This window comes from Phalaenopsis equestris, unplaced genomic scaffold, assembly GCF_001263595.1.
Source record: "Phalaenopsis equestris unplaced genomic scaffold, ASM126359v1 Scaffold001116, whole genome shotgun sequence".
NCBI lineage: Eukaryota > Viridiplantae > Streptophyta > Magnoliopsida > Asparagales > Orchidaceae > Phalaenopsis > Phalaenopsis equestris.
The window spans coordinates 514,743-537,688 of NW_018165555.1; the positions used below are offsets into that span (position 1 = coordinate 514,743).

General features: G+C 33.7%; 1 protein-coding gene across 1 annotated transcript; it reads left to right on the forward strand.

Annotated features, from left to right (window-relative positions):
- The first annotated feature begins 5,145 nt into the window (after window positions 1-5,145).
- LOC110033257 (UBP1-associated protein 2C-like) lies at window positions 5,146-20,839 on the forward strand. Its single transcript, XM_020737182.1, has 6 exons — window positions 5,146-5,452; window positions 16,554-16,674; window positions 16,916-17,059; window positions 19,009-19,205; window positions 19,554-19,629; window positions 20,294-20,839. Exons 1-6 carry the CDS (start codon window positions 5,268-5,270, stop codon window positions 20,585-20,587), a joined length of 1,017 nt encoding a protein of 338 aa, XP_020592841.1. The 5' UTR covers window positions 5,146-5,267; the 3' UTR covers window positions 20,588-20,839.
- The last annotated feature ends 2,107 nt before the right edge of the window (window positions 20,840-22,946 follow it).

A 22,946-nucleotide genomic window follows, 5' to 3' on the forward strand; every position in this document is an offset into this window, starting at 1 on the left:
CTTCTCCCTTAGTGGATGCGGTCCTCCAACACCTGATCCCAATAGGCTTTAAGCTTCCGAACATCGATACATATGAAGGGACAACCGACCCTTACAAGCATATTGATCATTATCGAACTATCATGCATATTCAGCGTGTCTCTGATGCGCTTCTGTATCAAGTGTTTCTGGCTACTCTTAAAGGATAAGCTCGAGCCTGGTTCCACCCTTTGTCAGGGGGGATTGTAAACACCTTTAATGAGCTGGCCATACTGTTCGCGGAGCAGTTCATCGCAAATCGAAGGATTATCAAGGATTCATCCCATCTCTCCGGAATTCGTCAAAGTGAAGGAGAGTCGCTCAAGGACTACTTCCGCAGGTTTTTTCTGCTGAAGCCCGTCAGATTCCGGGTGTATATCCGGAGTTACTAAAGGGAGCCTTCCTTGGTGGGCTCCGCCCAGAACCTTTTTACTCATCACTGATGCGGGAGACAATTCGTTCTTATGCTGATCTTGTCCATCATATTGAGGCCCAAATCACTATGGATGAGGCCATCGACGCACATAAAGAGCAGTTCAAGAAATTTGGGGGAAAGCATAATAATAACACTGGAGATAATAATCAAACTTCACAATGGATAAAGTCCAAACAACAGAGGAATCACGACCTCCTTCCTCAACCTATAGGCCAGCGAAGTGAGTATCGACCTAAGAAAGAATATGTACCGCTCAACACTTCACATTTTAATGTCTTAATGTCTATCAAAGATGAGCAAGTCGTTAAGTGGTTGCACCTCCTAAAACCTAACTCAGGGAATCAAGAACAATACTGTCATTTTCATCGAAGTCATGACCACTCCACTGAAGCATGTAAGCGGCTCAAGGAAGAGATTGAAAAGTTAATTAAACGGAAATATCTTGGTCGATTTCTACAAAACAAACCAGCTGGTACCAATAATGTTCCTACTGGGGGGCCACATACACAAAGACGGCAACACAGGGTCACCCAGTCGTAGGCGAAATTCAAATAATTGCTGGAGGCCCATTGCCGTCTGATCAAGTTCTTATCACAAAACCTGGCGAACCAATGTAGAAAAAATTGCTTGTCGAGCCTATTACTTTTGATGATTCCAATTTGGAAGGAGTTCGAGTCCCCCACAAAGACACTATAGTCATTAGCGCATGAATTGGTGAGCCTTGCTATAACATAAAGAGGATCCTGATCGATAATAGGAGCTCTATCGATGTCTTGTTTTATTCAATTTTCCTCTGTTTGGGATCGACAAGGGAAAGACTTCAACCTACATCTGAACCATTATATAGTTTTGATAATCGACTAGTGAGGGTCGAGGGAACAATAAATCTCTCTGTTGTCTTGAGAGATTTTCCTCGACAGATAACCCACTCAGTCCAGTTCATCGTTGTCAAATAAAAATCGGCATATAATGCCATCTTCGGGAGACCATTGCAATCAATCTTTGGCATCATGACTTTTGTAACACACTTGAAGATCAAGTTTCCAACCCCAGCAGGGATCAACGTCGTGCGAGGTAATCAACAGACAGCACAAACATTCTACCTCAGATAAGCTTAGTAACGCCTGTCAATGACACTTAGCATTGAGAACTTCAATCTTCGAGCGGACTGCGTGTTTTATGTCTTAAGCCCTCTCAGCTAAGGGCCAGACAATCCCAAGCTAGGTTTTTTTTTATTCGGTCTTCACCTGGGATTCGAACCAAACTCGCCAACATGAAGAGGAAAAACACTAACAACTGAGCTAAGGTAAAGAATTTATGTTGTACATGATAAATATTTTTATATAATAAAATTAATAAAGTAATAAAGTAATAAATAGTTATACATTTATACATATACTAAAAAAAAAAACTCCGGATCTTAATATTTTCGGACGATACAAGTGGTCTCGCCCTAAAATAGGAGAGCAACTGATACGCCACCAATAAATTTTTATCTTCGTGCACGAATCTCAAAGCATGCCAGGAATTTCGAGGCAATATTTTGAGCAAGAAACATCTAAAATTCAATTAAGAGTCATAAAGAGTTCTGATTTTAGTAAACTTATAGTCAAAATGACTGGCTCGATGAGACGGACCCATTGATATAAAAACTAGCCCAATCCGAGTCAGATCAAGCCCGGATCAAATCATTAAACCACTCTTAGAGAATTTCTGGAGGCATTTGGAAGTCAAATGGATGTAGAATCTAACAAGTTTATAATCGAATCGAACGTCTCGATATGAAGAATCTAACGAGCCTAAGATTGCTCAATTCCGACATCGTTAAGACACTCAAATGTTCATCAAATGCCATCCAATTAAGTGAAGCTCTCCGGATCGTCAGATCAAAATGATTCATATTCCTGCATTAATTGCACCCAAAACACTATAAATAAAGCCCCAACCCTCACATGAAGGGGAGGAAGCTTGAGAGAGATCTTGAGACTTTGAGAAGGAGTTCAAGTCTAACATCATCTCAGTCATCGTCGATCGTCGTCGACCACCACCGACCGTCAACGATAATCGCCGGTTGCCGTCGACCACCAGCGACCGTCGTCAACCACCGCCGACCGTCATCAATTGTCATCGACCACCGTTAATCAAATGCTGTCAGTCAACGTTGTACCTTGGAAAATCTAGTAACAATTTATCGTCTGTGTGACAAGGGGCCTCTGTAATCATCAACTTATAGTGGATTCTTATAACTGGGTCAGACCCCGTAGTTTTTTCCCTTAACGAGTTTTCCACGTAAAAACTTCTGGTGTCATCACATGTTGATTCCTTTTATCTAAGTGCGTGCTGAATCCTCGTGCAATGCTGAGACGATAATTCATTACTCTACCGCCGTGAATTTTCTAGCACGCATCACATATGATCTAAATCAGATAATGATGATCAAATAATAATAATTGGATAATGGTGATCATACATTGATAACCATTTAGTAGTATTCGAGTAGTCAGGTGAATAATACTAAATGATAGTTAATGTATATGTAATCGTATGACAATACCAAGATGATAACAATCTGACATTATTAATTAGATGACGACTACCAGACGACCACGCTATGTAGAGTTTTAGAATTCTTTAGATCTTCATGTTCCACAAACTAAAGTCCATATTCTCTTTATATAGAGGATAAAACTATTTATAATTTTTAGATAATAACCCTTTGATAATATAATTTGATTATATATTTACCTTAATGATACTAAAGTTGAGTGATATTAATTTTTAAAATTCTTCTTTTATAGAAATATTTATGTTAAATTTCAAAAGTTATTTGTTCATTCAATTATTATTTCAAAATTTCTCATTTCATTCAAAATGTTGCAACGAGTCTATCTGAACTTGAATCATACCAATTATATTGTCGTTATGTTGATCTTGGCAAGACGGTGTATTTGAGCATACATTTTCTGAAATCATAGTTCCTAAATTTGATTAGATGAGTTGTCAATTCAAAATCAACATCAATGCTCCTTGTTGATTGGACGAATCTTTTGATAATATATTTATCTGAAAAGAGAGTATATAATAAGCATTTTTAAATAGACCATTTATTTTATTAAAAATATTGTAAAAATATGAGTTCATAATTTTAAAAAAGATAAATAAGAATATTTTAACTTAAATTTCTTCCATAAACCTTTTCTCTATCTACATTATTTTAAGATAAAATAATATATAATCAATTATTCAATTATTATTCATAGGATTATTGATAATTCTCATTTAAAAAGAGATTTAACATAAAAGAATATGATTATATTGAAAAATGTTTAAAATATCTTATTTAAATTTTGATGATTAGGATCCGTTTGGCGTAGCTTATTGGTGTGTTTTGCGTTTTCAAAATGTCACTTGGGTGTTTGATTGTTGTGTTTGGGGAACGTTTTTGAAAATGTAGTTTGATGTTCTTTAATAGACGTGGCAGTTGGATCGACCCCGCAACCCGCATTTTGGATCCCCCTTTGAAGTTTTTCCCCTCCCGTGCCATCCGTCTTCTCCCTCGCTCGCTCGACCGTTTATACTAATCACATGCGAGGGGAACAATGACGAAGGCCGCGATACCGCCCACTACAGCTTCAATTTCTTCATCGGCATTCTTGGAGGCAGCCGTAGGCTTCTCACCGATGAAGGTTCTGGTGTCGAGTTTCAACACTGTGCTAGAAAGACAAATTCAATTTTGTTTGTAGATGTTTTACTTTTTAGTTTTCATTCTACTTGGACTAATGTTTCATCTAAATTGAAGGAAATAAAATTTCAATAAATACTTTAAACTATGTAATTCCTTATCGTATTTTTATTGAATTTCTCACAAACTATATCAAATTTTAATAGCATTATGTTTTGCGAAAAAATAATAAATTTATGTAAATAATTTGATAGAATACTAAAAGCTTCTAATTTCAAATTTTGTGTTTAAGACTTTAACCACATTCCTAGTAAAAAATAATTTAGAATTTATTCAATTTTTGTTGCCTTTAATTATTTAAATTACTAGATTTTAAATTGTAAGATTGAACTTTGGTAAATTTAGAGTGAATGCATGTTGGACACAAATTAAGCATGAATGGTTGCATAATTTCAATTAGAAGTGAGATCTATTTAATTTTAGATTCTGTTGAGAATTGAATCTTATTTAGGATACTATTGATAAAGAGGGAATATTGAAGAAATCCAGGGGCTTATTTGTAAAACCATCAAAATATTATATTAAGACCCATGTGATAATGATAAAATGTAAAGAATAAGTTTTTTGAAAAATTCTATGTTTAGTGAGCGTTGTCTCTTATTTTTTTTATGTTTTATATTGATTTTTTGATTCTCAAGCATCAAATATATTGTTATGACAGTTCTGTTGCAAACAATTTTACTGCATAAAATAAAAATTTTATTTATCAAAAAATAACTGCAAATCAGCTGTTTAAAAAAAAAACACAAACCAAACAGTCAGGTAACTTACTCGAATAAACTGTTGATCAACAACTTATCACAACCAACTGCATATTGACAGATTCCGCAATAAGTTACAACTTGCACAAACAACTGTAAAATACAATTTTGATATTTTAAATAATTGATAAAATATATATATATAATAACGAGACAATATATAAGTATCATTTGTCCCATAGGTTCCGCAAGGTCCATCAACCCTTAAAAGCCTCAAACGGCGGTCACGATTTCACGCATGTCGTTTCAGCGTCTTCCTTCCAAAAAACCCTAGGTTAGTTACCATTCCAATCTTGTTGGCTTCGTCTCCATGCCACCACGAAGAATGGCATCCATGGATGAGTCGAAGAAGAGGATGCTCGTTGGTAGTACTGATCTTGTCGACGACGAAGGTGCCGATTATGGCGAGCCCTCAAGCCTCCAAACTGAGAAGCAACTGCGATTGCTTCTTGCACCTTTCGGAAAGGACCAGCTCATTGATTTTGTTGTCAAGATGTAAGCTCATTTAGTCAAACAAAGAATAAATTTTTCGTCGGTTATGTAGACGGCAGATATGAAGAAATCAATTATGGTTTTTATCCTTTGTCACTATGAAGTTGCTGTCTATTTGATAGTAATTCAAATTTCAATGATAGCAAAACTTATGTAGCCTTTTTGGGCTTGATTGTCTGTGTTTTTATGGCCCTGTAGTTGATATTGCTTTGCTCCAAACGAGTGCAACATGCCATGGGTTTTCTTTTTTAACTTTTTTTTTTTACAGTACTTGTTTGTAGTCTTGAATGCTGCTATTTTGTGGATTAACAGATCACTCTTTGATTAATTTTTTGTCTCCATTTCTTTTTTAATCGATGTGTTCTTTATCCATGATATAATGTGGTTTCTGGTAGCATGGCAGCAAGGAATTATATTTGTTTGTAGTATTAATTTTTTTTCTCTTTTACTTCTTTCTTCGATTATTAATCTGCTAGCAATATCTATCAAATATGTGTTTTATTTTCGTTTAATGAAAAAATAATTGAATTGAAATAAAATTATAAAGAATTATAATAGTTAAGTGAAGGGGAATGCATTTTACATTTACATACATATTACACAATTCTTATATATTTACATGTCTCACGCCTATACTTTCATATTTAGCGCATTTCACTCAAATCCTTAATATCACTTCAAATATAACACTATTATCACTTCTTAAAAGTGAAATAAACATTTTCGTGCAAAAGTTTAGAGCACCAAAGTGCCATGCTTGTAAATATGGAGTTTAGACGTGAGATATGAAAATGCATAAGAATTGTGTGTTTTTTTTGTAAATTTTCCAATGAAATGTACACAAGCTTAGGATGTTTTTCTGAATTTGCCATTTATAGGAGTGCATAACCAAGCTTAGAAACTGACTGCTGTTGCAACTTCTAATATGCAATTGAGTGCCATAGCCAATTCCTGGGGAAGAAACATGAACATGCAAGCTGAATGCAAATATTTACTCTCAAAAGTTTCTGAAAAGAGCTTTGTTCTCTTCATAAAGAGAAGAAAATCATACAATAATAGAAAAATCATAATAAGCCTCCAACAAGTTTCCATCATCCGACACAAATCTCAAGGCATACATGTATCTTGAGACAATATTTTGAGAAATAAACATTCAAACTTCAATTAAGAGTCATTCAAATCTCCAATTTCAGCAAACTTATAATCAAACTGACCGGCTCGATGAGAGGGACCCAATGAAATCAAAATTGATCTAATAAAAGTCTCATCAAGCAAATCAAGATATTAGACCATTTTTGAAAGCTTTCCAAGCATATTTGGGAGGTAAAATGAATGACTAATTTGGAGAGCTTATAGTCGAATCAAGCATCTTGATATGACGAATCCAACAAGACCCAAATCGCTCATCACTGACATCATTAAGACACTCAAATGTCTATTAATCACCGTCTGATCAAAGAAAATTCGTTGGATCGTCCGATCAAAATGATTTATATTCCTCGGCCCACCCCTCTAGTGAAAGGGGGGAGAGAGCTTGAGTCATGACGAAGAGCTTAAAACTTTGAGAAGGAGCTGAAGTCCAACATGACTCATGACGTCGTCGACCGTTGTCGACCACCGTCGACCAATACTTGTTGGTCGCTGGCCATTCCTTACTTCAAGTTCATCCGTGCACCGATGTTGTAACTCTGAAGAGTGTTAAACTTTTTCCCGCCTGTGTGACGAGGGGTTGTACTTGTAATCTATAGTTTATAGTTGATTTCTTCATTTTGTTTAGGCCCCGTGATTTTTTCTCTTTTACAGGTTTCTTGCTTAAAAATTTCTAATGTATTTTATCAGTTGTTTTCTTTTATCGGAGTGCGTGTGCTGAATTTTCGTGCAACGCTAAGACGATAATCCATTACTATATCATTGTGAATCTTATAGCAGACATCAAATGATAAATTAGGCTTTTGAATCACGTGTCCTATGGTCATGCGAGGTATTTCTGTTTATGGGTGGAAATCCTTTTTAGTGTTCTTTGTACATATGGTTAAGCTAAGGTGAGAAAAGGAGAAGATCACCGTCAATTTATAAGACTTAATAGTATATTATAAGTTGGCTATTAATACATGAATGCCAAATTTACTACCCTTGCTTATTTTTCAAGAATTTTATTTTTCATTACAATTAGATAAAATAATATCATTATTAGAGTTAATCTGGTTTGCTATAATGATACTAATTTAGCTTAAATGCATCAAGATAAAATTGGATGATTTGTGAAAATAAATAGTGATTTATAATAAGTCCACACAAAAGATCTTTGTTGACTAAGAACTTTTGGTCATATATTTCTTAGTAGCTGAGGAATAAATTATGTTTCATTTGGTTTCTCCTATGTGACGCCATTGGTTCAATTTTCATGTATTTAGTATATTATCAAGCTGTGTAAAAAATATGTAACCTACTTCCGTCAAGTACTTAGCAAAATCAGCAGACATTTGATTTATGTACAAAAAAACCAAAGAGGTAAGGATGATTTGTTTTGACTGAAGAGAAAATATGTACGGGAAAAAAGCAACATAAGCCTTCAAAGTTTTTTTTTTTGAAATTAATGACATGGATTGTCCCTTGGAAAAAAAAGGTTGACATACAATTAGTATAAAATTGCACAATTATATGTAGATAACTGCAAAGCATGTTATTTAACTGCAGCTCTACAGATTCCTATAATGATACACCATCAATTACAAAGTGTTTAGGTTTTCTTTGGTTTCATCGAAGTGCAATCTTGTCCATCCATTTAATATGGATTGAGTGGCTTATATTAACTAGTATGTTGTTTTGTCAGATATCTAATTATATTCAGTACGCTGGAACCCTTCATCACAGTTTAATTTAGCTTGTATGCACCATGTAACTTGGCCATTTTCTCATTGAAATTACCTCTTTAATCTTGCCACAATTGCTTGATCATTGGAGTTTCTTCTCCTTTCTTGATCATCGGGAAACAACTCATTTTAGCAATACTCAATAAGTGGAGCTGTGTCAGCTTGGTGAAGAAATTAATTGACTCCTGCTTGTGAATTATATTGTATTTGAGGGCCCGTTTGGGGCAGCTTATAAGTGCGGCGACATTTTGAAAACGTCGTCTCATTGTTTGTTTCACGCGTTGGAAATGCGTTTATCAAAACTACGTTTCCTATTTTGCATTACACGCGGTCCGCGTTTCCTTATCGCGTTTAACCCCCAATTACTCCGCTGCCCCTTCCCGCAATGTTTTCTTCTTCCTTCGTTCGCGATTCAGGAATAAAGGAAGCTCCCAGTGCCACAGGTTCTTCATTCGTTCGCGATTATTCTTCCCGGATTCGACATTGCTTCTGCTTCTTCCTTCATCGGCACTCCTTGCTTCTGCTTCTTCCTTCATCGGCACTCCTTCTGCTTCTTCTTCCTTTAGCACACCTTCGTTCGCTTTCCTCTGAGGTAATATGAATTCCGACAAAGGGCACTGTTCTGTCTCCTAAATCTGAAGCCTCTGCAGACTCTCACTACTCCAAAACCCCCCGAGGTACTCTTTCTCTACTCCAGAAGTTGTGTGCATTAATGGTGGACGTGGGTAAATACCTAATAGGTTTAATGTTTCCCGTTTTAGTGCTGTTTGTGCTCACGATTTTGTTAAGCCAAGTTTCTTCTCAGGCTTCTATCGCCTTTTTTTTTGGGGGTGTTAGAATGAATTAGTGTTTAATTTCATTGTTGTTTTATTAAGGGAGGCATAGGTTTACTGTGCCATTACCTTTTTTCTGCTTTTTTTTCTTGTTAACCTTTTCCTTTAAGATGTTATTATTTTCCGTGGATGATGCAGTAGTTTGCTCATTTGGGGAGAAAATGAACACGTGTGTGCTACTTTGTTGTGATTTATATTAGATTCTCTTATAATTTTGTGAGGAGAGAAAGTTGTCTTTGCAAATGATTTAACAGAAAAACATAGGAATTTGACGATTATTTGGGTAGGTTATTTGCCTTAAGCCAACTTTATTTTTTACATACATGCCACCTTATCTATGCATGAAAATGTTTATTTCATTCTTAAGAAGTTAAAATGGTGCTATTTTTTTATGAGTTATGAAAGAATTTGGTGCTATGCATGTAAAAAAGTTAAGTAGAGGTGTTAGATATGTACATACATAGGAATTGGGTGCTATGTATGTAAATACATATAGGGCTGTCCAGAACAGATTATTAATTCAACTAAAAAATTTGCAAATAAGCTGTTTACAAAACACACGAACCAAACAGCTCAATAGCTTATCCAGAACAGGGGCAGATTGGTCATTTCTCCAGAATCAACTGTTCTCAAAACACATTAACCAAACAGCCAAACAGATTATCCGGATCAACTGCCAATCAGCAGATTATCAGGATAAACTGCTTATCAGCAGAAGCTGGATAAGCTGCAGTTGCCCCAAACAAACCCTGAGATAGGGTCGTATTGGATTCTTATAACGTTACCGTTGAAATTTAAGTGAATGATTACCAGCAGAGTATAATTTAGTTACACAAAATCAGTATAGTTGCCTCACAAGTTTCTGTTGTGAACTTTGAGCAATCATACCATCAAACTTGAATTCAATGAATATGTTTTAAGAAATGGGCTCCAATCTCACCACATTTATTTTTGAACTCGCATCTGTACTGGGGCCTCTACTCTCTACAAAAGTAACAAATAACTTAATAGCTCCTGAAAATTAAGAGCACGCTTTTTGCGTGACAATGGCTCAAATGGAATAACATTCCTTGTCTTCTCCTGCATAATGTATGCGGTCTGGCAATTCTTGAAATGAATCACTTATCAACATTGGCCTTTGCATCCATGCCAACAATCTCATAAAATCAAATGCCTTTATTACTTAATGTTTGCATGTATAAACTTGACACGCCAATAAGGATAGTTTGTTGGTAAACTTGAAGTCATCTTGATTTCACAAACTCCAAAGATAAAATGAGGTTGATCTGTCATACATGCCCAGCTCGCCATTGAAGCTGTGTGCTTTTATACACAAATAAGGCATATCTTTCTTATGTTCCAAATATTTCCATTGGAATATAAATACACAAATATATTGCTGTCCTTTAATACAAAAAATACAACGTATGTTGTTGGCCTCATCCTCAAGGTTTACCATTGCATAATCATTCCTAACATGAAGGACCCATTTGTGACGGCTGCAACTTTTTGTAAAAGTTGTAAAGTTGTTGTGAGGAAAGCAACTTTTTGGAAATTTGCTATGAACATTATAAAAAAAAAAAATTATGCTATAGTGATCACGTCGTAAAAGCAGCTTTTCTATCACATAAGTTTTGAAGAAGAGCAAAAATTCAATAGCCAAATGGATGTGTGACAGTGGTCTGAAAAGTAGAGTAGAAAGAATTTTTTTAAGAAAACCTTAAACAATAAGTTTGTACAAATATTAGAACTTAATAAACCATATGATCATGATAATTAATGATCTAGACAAGCTAATGATCAAGGCAAGCATAAATCAAGGACTCAAACTGGATTTCAACAAAATAGTCCCTAGTGACATTCATTCATATCTCTATCTAAACCTTCATGTTCTTTACTAGTTTTTAAAGACTCCATCTTTTTCCTATCTTCTCCACAGCTATTGATTAAAATTTTAAGTTTTATGCTAATTGAAAAGCAGGATGTGAGAGTTGAAGGCGAGCATATCATTAGTTTGAATTTTGAATTGCATTTGTTGCTTTGATTATAATTCTGTTGTAAACATGTCTATAATGTCGATTCCTGTGTGAATGATTTGTGTTTTGTGAAAATTGTTTTAGTTTGTTTTCCTCAGCTCTTGTTCTTGTGGTTTGCATGACCTGGATTTTTGGAATCAGGACATGTAAATTTCAAGACAGCTGCTGGAATTTTGAAGAAACTATCAATTTTGTGACTTTTGGTATTATAAACATAAGAGACATGTATAATTTGGATCATTGTTTGGTAAACTTCATTATAATTCAGTTCATTGTTTGGTAAACTTCATTCTTCCTCTAGATGCTATGCGATGAACATTATTGCACCTAATATTAAACTTTTTTGGAAAGTTCTTCTATTATTTTAATATCTTTTAAGAATGATAAATTTATTAAACTCTTTATTGGTGGTAGGAGACGCATAAATGTTATCATTTTATTTGCTTTTTAAAATTGAACTACACCTACAATTATACCGTTGACTGTGTTGATAAAATTAGACTTTATGTTAAATAAAGAACTGGTGTGATGTTTTACTTGTGTCTGTTTAACATGCTATTTTGCTTAGATCATGCTTGTTATCTGAGTGTATGACTTAGATATGACATTCTTTGGGTAGCATTTTGTTGTAAAATGCAAAAGCATTTAGAGTTCACGGTGAACATAACAAATTTTAGCATAACTTGATATTTCTTTTTAGAGATGGAAAGTCTAATTGAAGTAGAGGTCTATGCTGTGGTGGCCATGAAATTAAAAGATAGTGACATTAAGAGTGTGCTTGTACCCAAAAGAACTGTCCTGCAATCTTCTCGATGAATTACCTTCACTTTGATAGTTCAATCTGTACAACATGCCATTGATTTAATATACAACAACAACAACAACAACAAGCCTTTATCCCACTAAGTGGGGTCGACTACATGAATTTTTTTCTCCTTTGCGTCCTATTGAGGGTCATATTCTCATTTAAATCTAATAAAGTAAGATTATTTTTTATACAATATGCCCAAGTCTTTCTAGGTCTACCTTTGTCTTTTTAACATAAGTCGAATCTAAAAAATCTACCTCCTAACTGGATTACCAAATGATCATGTTTAATGTGACCACACCATCTAAGACGACTCTCTCTGGTTTTTTACGCCAAATGAGCTACACCAACCCTATCACGGATATATTCATTTTGTATTTTGTCTCCAAGTGTAAAGCTACTCATCCACCTAAGCATTCTCATCTCGTCAACACGACTTAATTTGTGCTTCTCTTTTAAAGGCCAACATTCTGTGTCATAGAGCATTGTGAGTCTCGCCATCTTATAAAATTTTCCTTTTAGTCTAAGTGATACTTTTATATCACACAATATGCCCAAAACATTCTTCCACTCCAACCAACCAACTTGAATTCCACTAAAAACATCACTATCTATATCACCATCACGTTGAGCAATAAAACCGAGATATCTAAAGCGTTCACACCTTTTAATAATTTGATCACACATTAATTTGATCACCACACCTTTTAATAATTTGATCACACATAGTTACAACTCTATCACTAGAGCTACTACTACTAAAATTACATTCTATGTTTCTACTCAAACGAAGGCTCAAACGAAGGCTTTTAGACTCCAATGTAAATCTCCATAATTCAAGTTTTTCTTGAGTTCTTTCTGTAGTCTTGTCCATAAGAAATATCATCAGGGAAAAACATACACCAAGTTACATCCTCCTATAAATGTCCAGTAAGAGCATCCATAACTAAAGCAAAAAGATATGGGCTTAAAGCCGATCCCTGATGTAATCCAACTGAAATAGGAAAATATTTGGTCAATCATTTCTTCTGTTCAAACACAAGTAACAACTCTAGTATACATATCTTTAATAACTTGAAAATGAGTCATATCAACAATTTTTTTTCGTAAAACTCTCCAAAGGATCTCCAAAGGATATCTCTTTATAACTCAGATATCTCTTGGAACCTTATCATAATCTTTTTATAAATCAATAAAAAACATATGTAGATTCTCCTTATTCTCTTTGTACTTCTCCATCAAGCCTCTTAATAAAGGTATAACTTCCATAGTAGACCTGAACTACATAAATCCAAACTGATTATGAGAAATCTTTGTAATACATTTTAAGTTATGTTCAATTGCTTTCTCTCATAATTTTAAGGTATAACACATCAACTTGATTCCTCTATAATTTGCACTCTCTCGTGCATCTCCTTTATTCTTAAAAATGGGACCAAAATACTCTTCCTCCACTCTTCATACATTTTTTTTTAATTTTTAAAATAATATTAAAGAGTTTCGAAAGCCAAGAAACTTCCAAATCTTTTAAATAATTCCACACTCAATTGAGATATCATCAGGTTCTACAAACTTTATATCGTTGGTTTTCTTTAAAGTCTCTTCAACATCTTTTTTATTAATGTGATGATAAAACGATAAAACTAAAATATATTATTATTATTAACGATATTAAAATCACTAAGGTCGATCGTATTTTCAAAAATTTTATAGAAAAGTTTATCAAATAACTCAGATATCTCTTGGAACCTTATCATAATCTTTTTATAAATCAATAAAAAACATATGTAGATCCTCCTTATTCTCCTTTACTTTTCCGTCGCTTCTCCATCAAACCTCTCAATAAAGGTATAACTTCCATAGTAGACCTGAACTACATAAATCCAAACTGATTATGAGAAATCTTTGTAATACATTTTAAGTTATGTTCAATTGCTTTCTCTCATAATTTTAAGGTATAACACATCAACTTAATTCCTCTATAATTTGCACACTCTCGTGCATCTCTTTTATTCTTAAAATAGGGACCAAAATACTCTTCCTCCACTCTTCAGTTTTTTTTTAGTTTTTAAAATAATATTAAAGAGTTTAGGAAGCCTAGAAACTCCCAAATCTCATAAATAATTCCACACTCAATTGAGATATCATTAAGTTCTACAAACTTTCTATCGTTGGTTTACTTTAAAGCCTCTTCAACATCTTTTTTATTAATGTGACGATAAAACTAAAATATATTATTATTATTAACGATATTAAAATCACTAAGGTCGATCGTATTTTCAAAAACTTCATAGAAAAGTTTATCAAATAACTCACCCACCTATGTTGAATATCTTTTTCTAAGAAGAACAATTTTTTATTTTCATCTTTAATATACTTTATTTGAGTTAAATTTTTACTTTTCTTTTATCTTTGTTTGACTAGTTTATACATATATTTTTCATCTTTTTTTGGCAATCAATCTATTATAAAGATCACTAAAAATTGAATTTTTAGTATCATAGATTGTTCTCTTAGACTCCCTATGAACAATTTTATATTTTTCCCAGTTCTTTAAGCTTTTACATTTAAACCAATTTTTATAACATAACTTCTTATATTTTATCTTTCCATGCACAAAAGTATTCCACCACAAACTATTTTATTTATAAAAACTTTTTCTTTTGATTCTTCAAGTACATGTGTTGCCACTTGTTTAATAGTTTTTATTACTTTATCCCTTATATAATTTGTTTCTTTATGAACATACTAATCTTGAAATCTTGAAGTTTACTCATAAAAATAATTTTACTTGTGTCTTGTTGGTGTCACCATATAATTTTATGACAATGATTTCTACTATTCTTTATTTACAACTCTTCATCTTAAAATCCAGAGCTAATAATCGATATTGGTTATTTAAATTCTCACATGGAATGACCTTACCATCTTTACATTCTCGACGATCTCTTCTTTTCATAATAAAATAATCAATTTGAGTTTTTTTTAGATCCATTCTTATAAGTAATAACATGCTTATCTTTTTTCTTGAATAAAGTTTTAGCTATAACAAAATCATATGCTAAAGCAAAGTATAATATGACTCTACCTTCTTCATTAATTACTCCAAAACCGTAGCCATTATGAATATTTCTGAAATCTTCTGCTACTCTACCAACACGTTCATTTAAATCTCCTTCAATAATAATTCTTTCTTCAAGTGATATTAAATGTATTGATTCTTCTAAGCATTCCAGAATTTTCTTTGGATCCTATATCAACCTAATTGAGGAGCATTGATTACTTGTAATATTAAAAATCTTAGTATCAATAACAATCTTAATGACTATAATTCTATCTCCAATTTCATTAAGTTTTACAACATTATCTTTCAAACTCCTCTATATAATTATACCTACATCATTTCTAGTGCGACTCTTGCCTAAATACCAAAGTTTGGAACTCAAGCTATCAATCTCCTTAGCTTTTTCTCCAACCAATTCAGTTTCTTAAATATATAAGTATTTATCTTTCTATGAATCATAGTATCAACTAATCCCATTAATTTATCTGTGAAAATATCTATATTTCAAGATCCTATCCTAATATTAGTTTTATGAGCTAACTTTCTTACCCTCATCCGTCCGTAACATAGGAACCCTTATTTATTTGACACTATACTAGGGCGTCGGTGTAGCGGTTCTTGCACACTTTTCATTGTACTCAGGCATACAACGCGCCGCTTACAAGGACGCCCTAACATTTACACAATATTGAAAAGGATTCATGTTATGATTTTTCGACAAACTTTACGCTGGTTGTTGACTACCTAACGCAACTCTCCACTTTTCACATCCCAGACTTGGGACCCGACATGCCATTGAATTGATATATGAATCCTGATTACTGTTAATGGATTGACGACACTGTGGTTGAAGGGGAATCTTGTTTATTCAAGTTTACCAATTCAAGCCACATAGTTTGCGGTAAAAAATTGAAAAAAAAAAGATTCTCATTTATAGCATGATCCTGAAAAGTTGTGGAAACTGCTTCGGTGATAATCTCTAACTTTACTGTAAAGCCAAATACCAAAACCGGTAAAGCTGCCTAGTTCACTTGTGAATATTATATTTGTGGCTTATATTTATTCTCATTTTCTTAATCCATGTCATCTAACGCCCTACTTTAAAGCTGCCTAGTTCACTTGTGAATATAATAGCAGAAGCTAACAAAATTTTCCGTAGAAATTGAATCCACTCATCAAAATTTCCAGTGCAATGAAAAGAAACTCCACGGCTTAATTTTTTTTGATAAATTGATGCTAACCAATAAAGTCATATCGGCTGTATAACAAATATAATGGTATTATCATTAATTTTGCTACAAGTTTAAGTAAATTGGAGCATATATTGTTGCCCACAGGAATTTGGAGAACGCATTGGCACTGTATGGTTCATATTGTCTTTTATTTACTTTATATCCTTGTTGTTTAGTACAATTGTTTAATTATTATACTGATTTATTGTATGTATTTGTGGTGTATTTATATGCGTGCTTGCATGTTGAGCTAAGCAGAGGTTTGAACTTTCCTGAGGTTGCTGAAGAAATTAGAGGTGTAGCAAGTACTAACTCTGTACATCGCAAACTTTTTGTTCGTGGCTTGGCTTGGGAAACTACTTCAGAAACTTTGTGTGCTGTGAGTGCTTTGAAGTTTGAATTTTTATGCTTGAATGTTTGGATGCATGAGCTAGTTTTTCTAGGTCAGTGATATGGGGATAACCAATTTCATACCCAACTGAAGTATATATTTGTATTTGATACCTTTTTTCTCTTCATATAACTGAATCATATGGTAATCCATGCAAAATAATCATTTTGTTTTTTGTGATGGTTATATAGTTTTACTGGTAAATGAAGCAAAAAAGATATTAATGCAGGCCTTTTCTATGCATGGTGAAATTGAGGAAGGAGCCGTTATAGTTGACAAGGCAACTGGAAAGTCTCGTGGTTTTGGCTTCATCACATACAAGAACCTGGAGTCTACTCAAAAAGCATTGGAAGAACCAAGCAAATTGATTGATGTGAGCATATTTCCTCACACGTTAGGAAGGCACTTGTTAATTGCTTCTAACTTTTCATAATACAAAGCTTTTTGACCCCATGAGCACCGTTAAATTGATACTGCCAGCTTTTTTAGAAGTGGTTAAAAGTAGTAATCAACTAGATAATTCGTATATTCTGCTTATAATCTCCATATTATTTTAGCATCATCGAAATCTGTATTGGCTGGACTTGCTTTTCTTTATTTCTTCTTACTTTATTCTCTTCATTGTTTTTATGTCAGCCTGATTACTTTTATGTGTTCTATCGTGATGGTTCTTTTTCTCAAAGCCAGTTTGTACTTCAGTATCTGCATTCTTCTTGTCTTTTTCCACAAGTTATATTCAGGTGTATTATATTATTAAGATTATTTTTTCTTTATTCTTCTTCAATGGAATTCTTGCAATGCTGGATCTATTTGGATTTTTATTGCCATTTGCCACTCTACTTTATGAGTCATGATTCTAGCTTCATTTGGAGTTGCTTCACGGACAAACTTTCACTCTACCGTGATTTTCGTTGTGTTATTGCTTCTATGAGAGGGCTATGAGAGTCCAATTCCTCATGTTTACTGAACCGTTGATGTAAACTCGCCACACCATTCAAAATTGGGGCCAATGGGTAGATAATTAGCCAGCTGTTAACTTTTTCAGAGATTTTTAGTGCCTGACCATTCACCTGCTTCCAGTGAGCTACGGGAGTTTTGGGTATCCATGCAGGCTATCTTTTTTTTTTCTGGCTAATAGTTGAAAGGGGGAATCACTAGAGGAGTATCAAGATAGTTAATGTCCCTATCTTAGAGGATTTGAATTTGTGCCAGTGCCAGTGATATGTTTGGATCAAAACCTCATTTTATAAAAAAGGCCAATCAATTAACATTTTTTTTGCATGAGGTTTTACCTAAATCAACTTGCAATAAAATTTTACAGTCGTTCATCATTTTCCATTTAATCTTTGCTCGTCATTTCTTAACTACACCTCAAGCACGTGCACTCATCAGTACAGGGTTAGGGGTAGAGCAGAAGTAGATGTGTGCAGTCTTAACATTTGCATTATGAGATTTTTGTTCAAGCTTCAAACCTGTTCCCACCGGATGCAATTAGGGTTTTCATTTGCATAGGCGAGCACTTTGGGCCAAATGGCTGGTTCTTGATGAACTTTTATGGGTTGCACTAAATTGTCTTATGTGCTTAAATGGACTCTATGTGCCCAACTCATTTATTTATGAGGTCTTAAAATCTAGTTGATGAAAACTTTTTGGAACCCATTTAAGCAGTTGGGGGTTTTTTTTGGTTATATCAAAGTGTACCAACCATCTTTGACTGTAAGAAAAACAATAAATAATGCATGCATGCCTATCAACGCCGAGCTCTTCTATAAATTCTACAAGGCAACTCCACAATCATTGAAAATTTAAATGAGAATGTAGTTTACCGTAATTCATGAAGATTTTGTAAGAGATAATGAAATTCCCCCCAAACTAGTAAACACAACATTCCATTCACTTGGGGTAAGGCTAAAATGAGAAGAAAATTTGGAATGTGGTTTGCTAAAAATATAATTTTAGTCCTGCCATAGCTCACTTTCTCGTTGCAGAGGATAGCTTTCATTCACTCTACCAAGCTTCAGAAATGCAGAGTTAGCTAAGATTATTTGAGATTATCCAGGCTTAAATGGGCTAACAACTTAATAGGCTCTATTAATTCTTTGTTACTATCGTATCTAGTTCAGTATAATGTTGGGTTTACTTTGTCTCTAATAATGTTGGGTTTACTTGGACTCATACGTAATAGAGTTAGGCCAGCTGAAGGCTATCTAATCATCCCTTGACATGCGGCTTATTTGACATGAGCTTGTTCATTCATTCCTTAACTCCGCTCCCAAACTATACATTGTCATTCTTTGAGGTGAATTCACTTTCTATGTACAGGGCCGCTTAGTTGTATGCAATCTAGCTTGTGAAGGACTCAGCAGCGCAACTGTCAGTGCTGATTTAGCATTGAGAAAAATATACGTTGGAGGTTTGTCTCCAGATACATCAACTGAGGAATTGCTCAATTTCTTTGGAAGGCATGGGGAGATAGAAGAGGGATCAGTTGCATATGATAAAGAAACCAATGTATCAAGGTAAATATCGTCTATTGTAAACTGTTACCTACCACACTGAATTATATTCTTGGAGCATTTACATGAATAACACACAATTCTAGTGTATTTACATCATCTCACATCTAAACTTTCATATTTACGCATGTTGCTCCCGAGTTTTTATTATCACGTCAAAAATAATAGCATTACCAATTTATAAATGTGAAATACACCTTTTCATTCATAGGCTTGAAGCAACAAAGTGTTACATATGTAAATATGAAAATTTAGGTGTGAGATATGTAAATAACAAGAATTGTGTGCTAGTTATGTAAACATCTTAAATTACATTCTTTATCAACTGAATTTCTATGGTTTAAATTGCAGGGGATTTGGTTTTGTGACGTACAAGACCACTGAGAGTGCAAAGAAGGCCATGGGTGACACAAAAAAAATGCTTGGGGTAACTGAAAGAGTTTGCATATATTCACTACACATCACATCCATTGATAAAAGGAGACATCTTTGGCTGATAAAAACAAATTGATGCTCTTAATTTGTTTCATACATTATAGTGAGATTGCAATGTTTGATGGAAGCCAGTCAGTCCAGCTTCTGATCACTATAAATTGTTTAAATTGATTGCAACAGAAATTCAAAATTTGGAAAACGAAAAAATTAAAATTTTGATGAAATCCAACAAACCGAATTAAAATTTAATTCGGTTTAAACAGTTAAATTATGAACAAATTAATATTTAATTGTTTGTTAATTTGATTATGAACAAACATTAAGAATTAAATATCTTGCATGCATAATATCCATTTAATTTCATAAATTATTTATTTATTTTAATTATATATTGGATATAATATGAACTTTGGTATTTCAATTTGGACGACGAAATTTTAATCAAATTTTGATTTTTTTAATTGTTGGGTAAATGAAAATTAAACCTGAATAAATAACTAAAAACTGAATATTAAAGTTTTAAAAATAAAAAATATAAATATATTGTTGAAACAAAACTGAATGAATCAAATTTGTTCGGTTTGATTCGATTCAACCTTTTTTTCATTTTTTTTACCAAATATTGCACACCATAACTATAATATGTTCTATTACAGGGAAGGAGCATCACTGTGAAGCTTGCTTTTATACAGCACAAGGGCAGACTAATGCAACCTCAGGTGTTACCCATAGCCATACCCATTTCATCCAAGTCACAGAACAAGAGGTCAAGAGCATCTGTCACCTATGCTCCTTATGTATACAGTAGCCCTTACGCCGGTGCACCGCAACACTATGTAGTACAGTCTCAAGTCCCATATGCACAGGTTAGTGGAAAGGATCATTATGGAATTCCTTCAGCTTCTCCAACTGGAGTCTCTGGTTATTCATACTACGCCCCAAAACCTTGAGTTGGTAGCCTTGTTATTAGAGTCCGAAGTCGTAAAAGCTTTGCCTTTCAGCAGACGTGCACTGTTATGATTCGGATTATCATCTGTGTAGGTTAGCCACTGTAGTAGGTGAGACATTAATGTTTATGAGAAGTATTGACTGGCAGCTTAGTTATGTGATTGCATTTTATTGAAATGAGTGTTACTGCCTGATACTAATGCTTTGAAGCAGTATCTTTTGAGTTCAAAATGTGCATTAGTAACAGGAATTTTATCATCGTCAATTATCCAGTTTTTAAAATCTTGCTTCCATAATCAAATATAAATCTATGGAGTATATTCTTTTAAATTATGTTTTTGTAGATGGATCTTATTTGAACAGAATGTATGTTTTGTTTCATAGTGCTTAAATCCAGATCAGGTTGTGGGCATTATGTTATTCTCTTATGAAATGAATCAATTCCAAAGTTCAAAAGATGAGGTTGTGATGGGGAATAAAGTGGGATGACTGATGAGTGTATAAAGGCGTACATTTTACAAAGTGGAAATCCAGCACAAAGCTACGACCCCCAGTTATGTGATAAGCTTAAGAATTTAAGTCTGTCATGCTTTTGAACTTATTCCGTTCGTGGCAAAGGAAAATGAAATAAAATAGTAATATTATCTAAATATGTAGAGTATGTATATAATATTTCTCACTTTTAAAAAACATGTATTCTTTCCTTCATTTGAAAAATATACAGAGTTAAAATATTGAAATAAGCGTTAATATTGGTTAATGGAAACAACATTTCCCCATTAAAAGTGTGGATATTAATAGAAGGTTCGAGCGAGAATAAAAGGTTCAAGCAAGGAACAACTTATCTCGAGCAAAAGCGAATAAAACAAGAAAAGCAACTTTATCAAAAGCTCTCTCCACCCTCTTCTTCCCCCTTTTTCCTCTGCCTCTGCTTTATTCTTCATTAATTTGATCCTTTGCCGTAAAAAAAATAGTACATTCGTCGTCAGTATGTCTAAGCAAATATATTTATTAGGGGTGTAAAAAAGCGGAACACGAGCGAGCTTAGGCTCTATTCGTGTTCGGCTCATTTATATTTTGAGTAAAAAGTGTGTTCATGTTCGAGACTCGTTTGCTTAAAGAGTCGAACACGAGCTGTTCACAAAGAAAGAGTCTAGTCATAAGATGTTAAGGGTTGAGTAAAAATTTAAAAATTATTGTTTATATTAAAACATCATCTGAATGTAATTTAATAATTTTTGTTCTATTTTCTTAATTAATACTTTTAATTGATTATAATTTTTTGTTGCCTTGTAGTCGATTAGTTTTCTTAAAAATACTACTCATTAATATATATATATTATATATATATATATAATTGATGAGTAGTATTTCGAGTCAAAACGAATCGAACATGAACAAACAAATCTTTGTTCGTGAACAACGAGCCGTTTTGACAGCCCTAATATTTATTGCACCACGCCACTGTACACTACATCGTATAGATGTTCGGATGAAGGCGTGGATTACACCACGCCATCGTGCACGATGTTGTGGTGCAATTCACACCGTCGTCCAAACATACATCATCCGGAAATAATATTTTCTCTTATCTGATCAGATTTTTAGTGATTTTAAAATCCTTAAATTTATTTTGAGATCAGAGAAGTATTAAGTTGCAGCAAGCAAATGCTATATTTGACACAAATTCAGAGACCCATAAATATTTTTTCTTAAATTTGATTGCCATATAATTCTTATATATTTACATATCTAACACATATATATCCTTTTCGTCTAATCCCCCAAAATTGAGGTATTTGATTGTGCATGTAACAACAATTCAAATGCCAATAGATGAACAATTTCTTTCTACTATTTCTGAAATACTTTTCGTATACCCATTTAATGACCGAAAAATTTCACACAATTTAATGTAAATGTGTGTTGAATTCTTTTAGGATGTAGGATATCATATAGTCCGCAAAAAAATATAATTGACGAAAGAAGTTGAGAGATCAGTGAAGTGAGTGAAACAGTATAGAATTGTAGATTATGAGTATTACTCTCCCATGAATCTCCTTTTCTTCCCCATTCCCCTCTTGTATATAACTTTGTGCTCTTGTCCTTTTAGGGCTACCCAAAAAATTGTACACGATGCCTATTGAGAATTATGGTTGATGAGATATTATTATGGGTGTCAGGAAGCCCACAAGTAGGAATGGACATTGATGGGTTAAGTTTGCTTCCTCCTACCATGCAGTGAACCTTGAACGATCAACGATGAACTGATCGATATACCTCGATAAATGCAAGCCAACTGAGTGAAGAAACTTAATAAGTATTGGCGAGCTAGGTTGAAGTAGCTCGCATGAATGCCGA